This window comes from Aristolochia californica, unplaced genomic scaffold (assembly GCF_029961685.1).
Source record: "Aristolochia californica isolate CCGP_79_NKW_82.1479 unplaced genomic scaffold, dmAriCali1.0.hap1 SCAF_12, whole genome shotgun sequence".
NCBI classification, from domain to species: domain Eukaryota; kingdom Viridiplantae; phylum Streptophyta; class Magnoliopsida; order Piperales; family Aristolochiaceae; genus Aristolochia; species Aristolochia californica.
In genome coordinates, this window is record NW_027181793.1 from 25213540 (window position 1) to 25224790 (window position 11251).

General features: G+C 36.9%; 2 protein-coding genes across 5 annotated transcripts; both read right to left on the minus strand.

The window, feature by feature from the left end:
• Positions 1 to 255: 255 nt before the first annotated feature.
• Positions 256 to 7134, minus strand: LOC137947047 (nucleoid-associated protein At2g24020, chloroplastic-like). Its single transcript, XM_068793337.1, has 7 exons — positions 6877 to 7134; positions 3004 to 3155; positions 2812 to 2912; positions 2675 to 2714; positions 1775 to 1846; positions 734 to 790; positions 256 to 465 (listed from the first exon to the last, which is right to left on the minus strand). The coding sequence occupies exons 1-7, from the start codon at positions 6968 to 6970 to the stop codon at positions 391 to 393; spliced, it is 591 nt and encodes a 196-aa protein (XP_068649438.1). The 5' UTR covers positions 6971 to 7134; the 3' UTR covers positions 256 to 390.
• Positions 7135 to 7578: 444 nt separating this feature from the next.
• Positions 7579 to 11251, minus strand: LOC137945994 (uncharacterized). 4 transcript variants are annotated; one of them, XM_068792128.1, is made up of 7 exons: positions 10921 to 11251; positions 10754 to 10809; positions 10595 to 10649; positions 10121 to 10201; positions 9983 to 10024; positions 9754 to 9904; positions 7579 to 7897 (listed from the first exon to the last, which is right to left on the minus strand). In XM_068792128.1, exons 1-6 carry the CDS (start codon positions 11126 to 11128, stop codon positions 9789 to 9791), a joined length of 558 nt encoding a protein of 185 aa, XP_068648229.1. In that variant the 5' UTR covers positions 11129 to 11251; the 3' UTR covers positions 7579 to 7897; positions 9754 to 9788. The 4 variants fall into 4 exon arrangements, with proteins under 4 accessions (XP_068648229.1, XP_068648228.1, XP_068648226.1 ...); XM_068792127.1 differs by having other exon boundaries at positions 9767 to 10024; XM_068792125.1 differs by having other exon boundaries at positions 9754 to 10024.

Below are 11251 nucleotides of genomic sequence, written 5' to 3' on the forward strand. Positions count from 1 at the left end.
TGAATTAGATGAGGGTTGTAAGCTTGATAGTCACATGAGATTCTCATAAGAGGTAAGCAACTGGTATTAAACCATTGCAATAAACATAAAAAGGGGTTGAAGACTGCAACAAATCCGCTGCTGATCTAGTGTAGTAAAAAACAGTCTTCGCGTAGGCCAGACATAAAAGTAATTCCAAGAGAACCGAAACGATCAACTTACCACTTCATCCAGAAAAGAACTCACAGTTCGCCAATGATCAACAATTTAGGAGAGTCGCAGATAATTCTTCAAAGACGGGATTAAGAAATAAAAACTCAAGCTGCCCTGTCAATTAAGCTTACAACAGTTACAGCTCTTTGCTGTGCTAGTATACAAAATTGAAACTCATCTTTATCAACACCTTGGAAATCACTTGAGCCCCTCACTCAGACCTGGTGGCATTCCAAGGCTCTGCGCTAGGTTACTCATCCTCTCCTTCATGGCCTGTAAAAATCCAATTTCCAATTTTCAGTCCACTAAACAATGCTGATTTCATCGTGTGGGATCTAGTATGCCCGTTCTCCCTTTTGTTGAGCCCCTGTCGCAAACTTGGTTTTGTCCTAATCAAAAGGATTTTTGGCACAAGTAGTCTACCCAAATGGTAGGTAAAGCTTAACAGGCGTGTGAAACAAATTTTCAGAGGTTATTACTTGTATAACTTTAAAATGACCAACATTAAAACAACTAAAAGACTTTCATCAATTTTCTCTACCTGAACACTCTTTTGATGTGCATCCATGTATGCTTCAGTTACCAGGAGGGAGAGCTTCTGCACTCATAAACTAGTATTAGGAATCTCAAAGCAAACTGTTCAATCATATGTAATGAGGTTGTCAACAAACATGATCTACTGTTACATATGTCATGATTAAACGAAAAATAAATTCAGTCAAAGAACTCTAAATTGTCATCGATGTGCTAACAGCAGTAAAATGAGAGGATAGATCCAGTTGAAACACTAGGAGGTACTGACCCTTGTAAAATTTTACTGCTACAAACTGCCAACATAAAACTATTGAACAGAGCATTCATAATCTCAAACCCAATTTACCAAGTCTTTTATCAGAGAGAAGCTAGTTGACATTAGTCCATACATGTCGGAGTTACCTACATACTACTGATGAATCAGCTATCTGCTTGTTCAAACATCACAGAAGAACAACTTACGGAACAGAAGGGGAACCAATCACATACGGCTAACAAAAGAAGAAAATCATTGAACTTCTTTCAGAGTTGACTCCAGTCATTAGGTATATTAAGATCCCTAAATATTGCATAAGCTTCAGTTTAAAAAGAAAAACGTCTTATTTCATCCTCGAAAGAGGGTATTTGATTCCAAATACGAAGCAATTTTATTACAAGAACACCTGGAAATTGCAAAAAAAATCCACAAAGTTCCCATTTTTCATTGTTTTGTTCACTAAAACCAGATCTCATAATTTTGAGCAGTCTGACAGGGCAAAGATATATATCTCTTTAGGCCTGGTTAAGTGACATATTATTCTTTTGGCCATTTCCCTTTCTTAACAATTCTTTTGATTAATATAAACAACTATTGTTAATATAAACAAATGTAATTTGCATTTAAGACTATCCCCTGTAATAGAAATTCAAGTTCAAAATCTCCAACAACTAGAATCCATTGCAAATCAAGGCTCAGTAGTAGTTGAAACCTCACTAAATTGCAAAACTAAAAAAGACAATCATAAAGTTGAAACAGTTAGCAATCGCATAAGAGAATGAAGTTGCTTACTTCTGCTCCTAACTCCATTGCGGCTTCCGTAATTTCAGTTCGTATAGGCTGTTGGTTCCCAGAAAGAGTAACCTACAGAAAAAAGAAATAAATAAATAAATAGGAATAATGAAAATTATTCCAGCATCCAAGGCAGGATCTTCTGAGGCAGAGGGAACTTTAAGAATCCAAATAACTAATACTCCCAAAAACACAAAAAGTGAAGATAAACAACATATAATTGTTAATGATCATAGCCATGATATTAATTTTATATGTATACAAATCATAGCATTCACTGCTCAATTTTCCCTACAGGCTACTAGTAAATGGTAATAGCTACTATATCAGTAAATAAATTGGAAAAGTTTGGAATATCGGTGGGTGCACTATTAAAATGCAAATTGGTTCTTTGGCTCAATCACCACATGGAGGGCTTCTAGAATAAGCTCTTGGTTCAAGTCTGACTGGGGCATACAGGGTAGCATTTAAGAATAGATGGTATGGGCAAGTTTCATTTCAATCGTGATGAAAGACTCACTCGAATTAAAACTGCTAGTTTAAGAAGTACAACATGCTTGGGAAAAGAAAGTTTCAGTTTCTGCAATAGTTCCAGATGGCACAATACACATTTTCGTGACAGTGGATTGAAGTTGTAGACATGCTGTTTTTTTCCTTTTTTTTTCAAGACTTTCCACTTCATTTGAGGTATCAAGGGATATCACAAGGTATGCCACTGGCTCACTGCTATATCTTTTGCACTTGTAGCTAAATAAAACAAACAATTCACAAAATTATGTTTCAAGGGCCAAGGGGCAACACAGGAAACTTGATGCTCAACTTGAAATAGTTAACTTGATGAGTCCAGATTGGTGGCAAGTGTTACAACAACAATAAACAGAATATTGACTTGTAGCATACCGTGATCAGTTCACCTTCACAAAAACCATCAAATTCTGTTCTGAAAGAAGAAAAGGTAATCCAAGTTTTCATTGAGAGATTGTGACAGTAACAACAAAAGAAAATAAAGAAGATATAAAATATTTGGTAGACCATACTCAGCAAGTTCTTTCTGCACACGCACTGCTTCAACTTGGACAACCATTTGAGCCTTTTTAACTGTCTCATACAAGTTTTGCATATTCCCAAATATTCCTGCCTGCAATAAGACACTCTATAGTGAGCCAATAAAGTAGCACAAATTTCTTAGATTCACAAAGATATTGATTAAAAAGATTCACTTAGTTCACCTTAGAAGGCGCATCATCATTCTTGTCGCTACTCTCCTTCTTTCCTCCAAATAGACCATTGACTATGACAGATCTTTTGTGAAATGTTTTCTTCCAAGGCCATGATATTGAATGTTGACCAAATGCATGCAAGTTTGAGTTCTCTTCTCCAGCTGTTAAGCCACACAAGTTTTACACTTAAGACATTGAATGGTTCAGCAAAAGGAGCACATATAATTCACCATGACTGACAACAAAACACACAACAAAGTATCTGTTTTACCCTGGACAACATCAACTGAGGCTACTCGTACAACATGGACAGATAATATAGGTTAAAGACAACTTCAACAACATAGTCGGGGATTTCCAATTCAGATGCATTAAGAACATGACAGTACAAGCGAAATGGAAATACTAAATTGCTCGATTCTAGTAGAACATGAGTGCATGCATTCGGAAGCCAAATTATCTGGAAGCTCCTAACCACCTAAATTTATTATTTCAACGAAGCCAATCACTATTGTCTATGCATGCATATCATCTGCTGAATCAAGTGAATCTCTTTGTAGCAGTAACCTGTAATGGCCTAGACATGCCAACATCTAGTACAGCCAACAAACCGCCCAAACAAGGCTCTGCATACAAGACAGAACAGAAGAAGCAAGGAAACAACTCTAGAAATACAAAAAAGACAACTGTTGTGCAATTCTAATTTCACTTCAGCCAAAAAACAAAAACTAACTCAATGATTAGGCTTGACCTTCATTGGCCTCTTGTACACCCAAAGAGATTGCTTGAACAGGGTATTTATAAGTATTACACAGCTATTAACCTGTTCCAAGAACTGTTTGCCAGATTTCAGACTACATGTCTTTTTTTGTAATGAAAAAATCACTACAAATGTTCTCAATGATTGCCCACATAAGAAATGTAGATACTTTTCCAAACGAAAAAGAAAAAAAGAAAAAAACGAAGGTAGTTTTTCTTCTTAAGTCTTTCATACCCATGTCTGTTCTCTTATGGTTTCTACTTGATTTTCACTTTTTACATGTTTGTCATGTCTGTGCCTGCATGTGCATATGCATTCCATACACTGCACATATCCACCTTGTACTAAAAAATTGCATGCTTGCAGTCCCAAACCATATGCATTTGGAATGATCATCAGAACCAGCCATAGGGCATCATGTCCAGATGCATCCCATTGACCATTTGGCCAACCTGCTAGCCAAGATCACACTTTTTAAGTATGAAGATGATGTCATATAGAAAAAAATTTACTTGTAAATATTTTGTAGCCATCTAAATTTCAGTCTACTGCAAGAACCAATTAAACCATTTCTTTCACACTTCACCCGCCATTTAAGAGGCTTGACGATGTGGATGATCTAAGTCTCCAGCCTCAGAATTAAAATACAATTTTAACGAATCCAGGGCAAGCTAATAACAGTAGCCCAGCATCAATATTTTACTTTACTGGCACTCTTTTCTGCCCACAGGTATATATAGGAGCGTCCATTGTGGGCTTTCAAATAGGCTTTCTAGATTTCATAAGGAAATACATGTCAAAGTCCTAGGCAAGAGTACTTCCCAGGAGGTCACCCATCCTAGAATTACTCTCGCCCAGGCTCGCTTAACTACGAAGTTCTGAGTCAGATACCTAGCCAATACAACCCGAAAAGACTAGCCGTTTAAGGTGCGGAAAGCCAAGTACCTAACTCAAACCACAAACTCTAACAAAAGTGGACGGAACCACTCTGACACCCACCCCGCCCATTCTGGAGCCGTTTCTCACGGGATACGAACACGGGCCGTGGCGTGCCTAGCTCTGATACCATGTCAAAGTCCTAGGCAAGAGTCCTTCCCAGGAGGTCACCCATCCTATAATTACTCTTGCCCAAGCTCACTTAACTTCGGAGTTCTGAGTCAGATACCTAGCCAATACAACCCGAAAAGACTAGCCGTTTAAGGTGCGGAAAGCCAAGTACCTAACTCAAACCACAAACTCTAACAAAAGTGGACGGAACCACTCTGACAATACATTCAGCAGTATCGCAAATAAGCCAAAATCATACAACCGGCCATATTATGAACTTACATGTAAACAAACGTTCAGAAAAATGAATTCCAAGAGGTTGCAAGGAAAGTAAAAATTGAATATTAAAACAGTTTGAGAGGGTTATGGAAGTGTTTCCAGATATGTTTCCACCCAGAAAAAGAAAAAAAACTATTGCACAGAATTCTTTAAAAGAAAAAAATTTGGTAGATCAGTCAATGTGTGTTTGGAGAATAGTTACATTTTAGTGTTGCATGAGGATGAACAGGTTGGGAAGGCCAACAGAACATGGTGATGAGATTACTGTTGTCAAATGGTACTTAGGGATCCTGAGAGGATTTGATAATACTGGTAACACTTACATCTATGTAGGATGGCCATAGGCATTAATGTGGAGTTCAGAAGAGACATGAAGCTTGTTAAAGTTCAAGGGCATTTTGGTAATTTAAATGGTATATTACGTCCTAAGCTTATAGTTAGAAAGGTATTAATTAGACATGTCTAATTAGGTAATTTTTGTCTTTTTCTGCTGCTGTTTTATGGCTGCAAGTGATTTAGGTGCAGTACGGACATTATGGACTTTTTTCCTTATAATCGCTTAAGATGTTTAATAAATAGGTTAGGGATTAACTAGGCACCCTAACGAGACTGCTTCCCAATGCAATCCTTCTTCCTCTCTCGTCTCTTCTTCTTCTCCTCCACTTTCTTTCTCTTTAATTCCTCCATTTCTTAGTTTACTTGGCTGCAATTGAAAAAAAATGGTTTAAAAAGACAAAAATATCTGAAGTTATATGAACAAATGAATGTCAAATAGTTTTACTTCATTTGGGAATTCAAAGACGGTAACTAATGCAATGGGCTTTGGTCATGGCCTCTAGAGCTTTGTCTGGGTTGATCAATCAACAAAAGAAGTAAAATAGAGTTAGGTAATGTAGGAGCTCCTTCCTTCCCTTCCATGAGTTCCCTATCATGTTCACATCATTCTTTTGCCATATATGTTCTGTTATGTCTTACTGTCCGATCAACGTTTGAGTTGATAGAAATTTGTGACTCTAATGTTAATCAAATGTATACAGTGGCAATTCATCAACAAAGTACCTTATGATTTTTTCGTCAAAATTGTTAGATTGAAATTCATTACTTATGTCCTGATTATAATTGATACAATTCAATTCGTCTAGGTCCAGCAAAGAGAAAAGAACTGTACCTTGGGAATGATGAATCAAAACTTTCACAAGTTAAAAATAGTCAGTATAATTTAGAGACTACAAGTTCTAATAATTATTAACTCCCATTATTTCCAATCGCATAACACTCATCGCTTCACTGATGAATCACAGCCATTAACAATCAGTCAGTTACACTTCATTGCAACTAGGTTCTCATCGTTACAGGTTTGAGAACCCAACGAGAACAGAAAAAAGCATTACAGATTTGAGAACCCAACAGGTTCACATCGTTATAATTATCACAAGGTCACGGAAAAAGATTAAAGGAAGCTTGAAATAAAAAATATCCACTCTCAATAACATATACACCAACTAAAGAGGTTGTAAGGATAAGCATTCACTCCCATATACGAAAAATGTTGTTCCTAAAAGAACAAAAGGAAAGCGACTCATGCGATAAATGATCAACAATAACCCTGAAAAACTCTACCAACACTAGCAAAAAACATTAGAAAAAATTGGGCATCTATAATGACGATGCAAAAAAAAAAAAAAAAAAAAACAGCACGAAATGGCAGCAATTGGATGAATCGAGCAAAAGACACACAAATTAGAGCACAAAACTCGAAGAAAATGCGACAAATAAAACCTCAGAATGAGACTTACCGATGGTTACCAAAGAGCAGCTACGGTGTCTGCTGCTGTTATTTAGTTTGTGGATGTTAGAAATCTGACATGTTAGGGCACTTGTAGCTGCCATTGGAGGAGTGACTCAAGGGTGGGAATGCAGCGGAGCCGGAGCAGTGCAGCTTATTTCATAGGATAAAGATATAGTCAGAGGCTTCAATATAGTTTTCATGAATGAAAATACCCTTTTGTACCGGTCATCTGGGATATCCCTCTTTAGGAAATTCAGCAGCAAAGCGGGTCGGAAGCTTCAGCACTCAGCATCACCCACCCGCCTATGCGTCAAAATGACCTTTCACCCCTGTCCGCAACGCCGCCGTGGCCCCTTGAGGCTTAACCCCGTCTTCATGATTCAAAACTTGGTCCACAACTCATCAATTTACCTTAGAAATAATTTCGTTTTATATATAATTAGTTGAAGATAGAAATATTTTTTGTCAATAAGGCGGATAACAAGATATCGATATAGTTACGCAGTCAGAGCGAGTATTTTTATTATCTGTTCAATGTGACATGTTCAATATGCCCTGTTACTAAACAAGACTTTGAAGAGACCATATTTAAACTCTCTGCATTAATTTTGATAGAGTAAACATGACACGGCCATTAGAGAAGATTCATAGAGCTGGTAAATATTTGAAAACTATATTTTAAGTAAAATAATATTCTATAGGACCTAGACAATCTAAGAGAGCTTAATTCTTAATTTAACATCGAATTTTATTTTTATCTCTAAATGAATAAAAGTTGCTGAACATGATTCATTTAGGATTTCTACAGCATTCCATCCTCGACCGATAAGGAGTGAAACCACTATGAATACTCATAAAATGCTCGTCAGATAGTTCTTCCATTCACAGACATTTCTTCGTGTGATATATTTGTGCATTTGCACAGGATTTTGACGCCGACAGGCTGAAATCATGTCGCAGGGCAAGACAGTCGATCCAGTTGCATCGTCTTCAGATTCCCCAATCCCCTTCAAGGCGGTGTAAAGTGTCTACATATGATGACAGCAAAGCGAGAGAAACCATAATTTGAAAAGGGTAGACGAATCAATTTGAATGGAATAACAACTCACATAATCACATTGTGCTGGTAAAACAAAGAAGAATTCACAGGACAAAAGAATGCAGAGGATGAGATACTACACACTAATTCAGTCATCTACAAAAAGACAAAGCTGCAACCAGAATGAGTAATTTTCCCTCTATAACATCGCACAATTGCTGGATTTCCACAGGCTGCTCTAGAAAGAAAATGGACTGCAATAACCCCTTGCAGAAAGACTATGCTAACTCAACCAATATATTAGAAATACATTTATGGAGACAACAAATGATAGTCAATCAAATAAATTCCCAGTTCCAGGTTGTATCAGCAGCAGTTTCATGAATATCTTCACAGGAACAGTTGATACCACGTAGGTGAAGGCAAAAGATAAACAAATGAATAATCTTCGAGAGACGCAAGACTGGCTGGGCATTTCTGTTTAATAGACCAATAAGTTGTGGTTGCAAAAAATCAAATTCTATATACAGGCAATGGAAGTAAAAAAACAGCCTGTTTGAATTTACTGATAAGGAGAAGATATAATCTGTTAAGTGAACTTCCAAAATCACCAAACCAGAAATAGCCTAGATGGGTCTGTTAGGTTTTTCAGGAGGGTCCACATAAAAATTATGTGAAATTCAGAGAAGATACTTGTAAACAACCACTTACAAACAGGGATGCAATTTCAAAAACAAGATTTAAATAATATAATAGTACTAGATATTGAAATTGAACAGAAGAAGGAAGGAAAAGATGAAGAAAATGTTTTCTTGGTTGTTGTCTTTTACTGAATGGAATTAGTTTAGGGTGCCTTTTAGACTGCTGAGGAGTACTTTTTTACTGTTCAAAGCAACATTTTGTAGCCTCTTACTATTATTATGTTTTGATTCTCTTCTTAATTATTCTTGAAAGTAAAATGAGTAGAAAACATAAGACTATGTTCTATAAATTATCAAAGTGGTTCTCTGAATAGCAGAAATGTAGCTTTCACATGACAATCCGAGCAGGCTCTCAGCCCATAAAGAAAAGCCACTCTCACTTACTGTAATTCAATTCTCATGCCATGCCAGTTTACCGACATGCTAAGTTCTTGAGCATCAGTTAATGGTAATGCATAAAAAGAAAGAAGAACAACAAGTTTTGGCATAAAGAAGCAACTTTTTTTGTTTTTTTTAAAAAGATGTATTTATATTAACAAGAGAAAAAATTTACAAAGGAAGAGGGAGCAGATCCTTACAACAAGAGAATGCAAGGAAGCTCCCTGCTTGGCAAGCACATCTGTTGCCGAATTTGCAGATCTCGGAATGTGAGACCAAATACAAGAAAATGATGATGCAATATCTAAAACCTCCCAAAACATATCTCAATACCTCCATGGCTGAAGGGAATCATGCATAAAGAAGCAACTATTGATACCAGGAAGAAGGATAGAAGTAGTGAAATGAATCACCAATCACCCATAATTTCGATGTTCTAGATAACAATGCTATTCTCACATGAAGTGTCTAGGTATGTTAAGATATCAGGCTACAAGGTATGAGTGGATTTTAGTAGAAAGAAATTGTATCTGAATTTTTTTAGTTCATATACAGACAGAAAGCATCCAGAACTTAAAGAGTATGACATTAACAATTTCATTGCTAAAATTCTATAAGATATAAAGCAATGAAATATCACCTAATAAATAGCAAACGCTGTGAAGAGATTTATTTCAAGAGCCCACTAACTTCTACCATATATTGAATCCAAAAACATGAAAAAGTCAGTAGGTTCACAAAATTGAAAGCAAATCAATCAACTCACTCATTTCTTGCACCTAACCATAATAGCTGGGAGAGCTAAGCCATAGAATCATCTTCATCATCTGAGATATCATCCCTCAAGGGCCCCTTCATATCGAGTTCTTTATCACCAAGAAGCTCTTGGCTTGCTTTCTCAAGAAACACCTGAGCAGCTACCCGCACGGACTGATTATCAGAAGATTGCCACTTTCTCTTCTTTTGACTTCTAATTTCATGGAAACTACTCTTACCTCCCTCTGTTCTACTTATAGCTTGCATACTTTGTCTTTGCTCTGAAAAGTTAAATTTATGACTATAGATTAACTCTAGAAAAAATTTAAAATAGAAAAAAAAAATGAGTTCGATAAGGGAGAAATTTAGACACAAACCTGGTGTCAGATCAGGCAAAGAATGCTCAATGAAACGTGTGGCGGCATGGCAATTGAGAGTAGTAGAAGGTCGCAAAGGTGCTGAAAGAATAAATAACACCCAAGCATTGTGTAAACTGGCACTGATAAATGGATAACTATATGATTGACAAGTGCAGCATCAGTCCTCTTATGGAATGATTTTGCGATAACCTCACAAGATCAATTTGGTGATACAAACCACCTAAGTTGCAGCAAGCTTAATGCATAACTAAACTGTTGCATACTTTCTCAAACAGATGGTTATGTAGAACAATCTGACAAACAGGGACCGGGAATGAGTATCCTGAACAAACTACCAATTTATGTTACAAGCAGAGTCTTATCTTGCTCCACACGAACGTTCCTCCAAGATGGAAAAGAACTAAGATACCATCTAAAGCCACTTTAACATGAAATATGAACAAGCGATTTTGGATTTCTAATGCGAATCACCTTTATTCCAGTCATTAAAACGCTCAAGTTTCTCCTGATACAAGCTCAGTCTCTCCTATTTAACAACAAAGACCAAAGAATAAATACGTAAGGTCAGTGTATTCTCAAACGCCCAAGAAATTTCAATTGTAAAACTATAAATTTTCAGAACCAACTTACCATCTCCGTTTTTACAGCATGGTTATCTGGGTGAACTCCACCACACCTTAATCTCACTGCAAGAAGAATTTCGAAGTTCATTTATAGAATCATTTATAGAAACCTAAATGTACACTGATTCAAGCAAAGAAATCTCTCGCATATAAAATCAACTTAGCATGGCTTACGGGTGAAGAGAGTGGAGATCGTCTTCGCCAGCGTGAGAAGTGCATGAGCCCGCTGTAGCGGCATCATCTCTGCACAAGCATCTGGTTCAGCTACTGCTAGGAAGTCAAATAAGTGGGATTTTAGTTCTTCCAAGTTGGAGAGAGTTTTCGCAGTAGATTCCAATACTATTTCCGGGATTATCTGGTTTCCACCGTCATTCCTCCCCATTACTGCTCAGAGAATAGAGAGAGGAGAAGACAACCTTTGACTATTGAATGGAAGCACGAGAAGAATCAAAGTACTGAGTTCGGTGGGAGTATTCAGGAATCAAAATTCCAAACCATAACAACC

Excerpts from the sequence above, each read along its gene's own strand:
- LOC137947047 (XM_068793337.1), bottom strand. The coding sequence starts at position 6,970 with ATGGCAGCTACAAGTGCCCTAACATGTCAGATTTCTAACATCCACAAA. Across the intron at positions 3,156-6,876 it reads CTGCTCTTTGGTAACCATCG|CTGGAGAAGAGAACTCAAAC; the intron begins GTAAGTCTCATT and ends GTGGCTTAACAG. Across the intron at positions 466-733 it reads CACATCAAAAGAGTGTTCAG|GCCATGAAGGAGAGGATGAG; the intron begins GTAGAGAAAATT and ends GGATTTTTACAG.
- LOC137945994 (XM_068792127.1), bottom strand. The coding sequence starts at position 11,128 with ATGGGGAGGAATGACGGTGGAAACCAGATAATCCCGGAAATAGTATTG. Across the intron at positions 10,650-10,753 it reads ATGCTGTAAAAACGGAGATG|GAGAGACTGAGCTTGTATCA; the intron begins GTAAGTTGGTTC and ends GTTGTTAAATAG. Across the intron at positions 10,202-10,594 it reads TTTTAATGACTGGAATAAAG|CACCTTTGCGACCTTCTACT; the intron begins GTGATTCGCATT and ends TTATTCTTTCAG.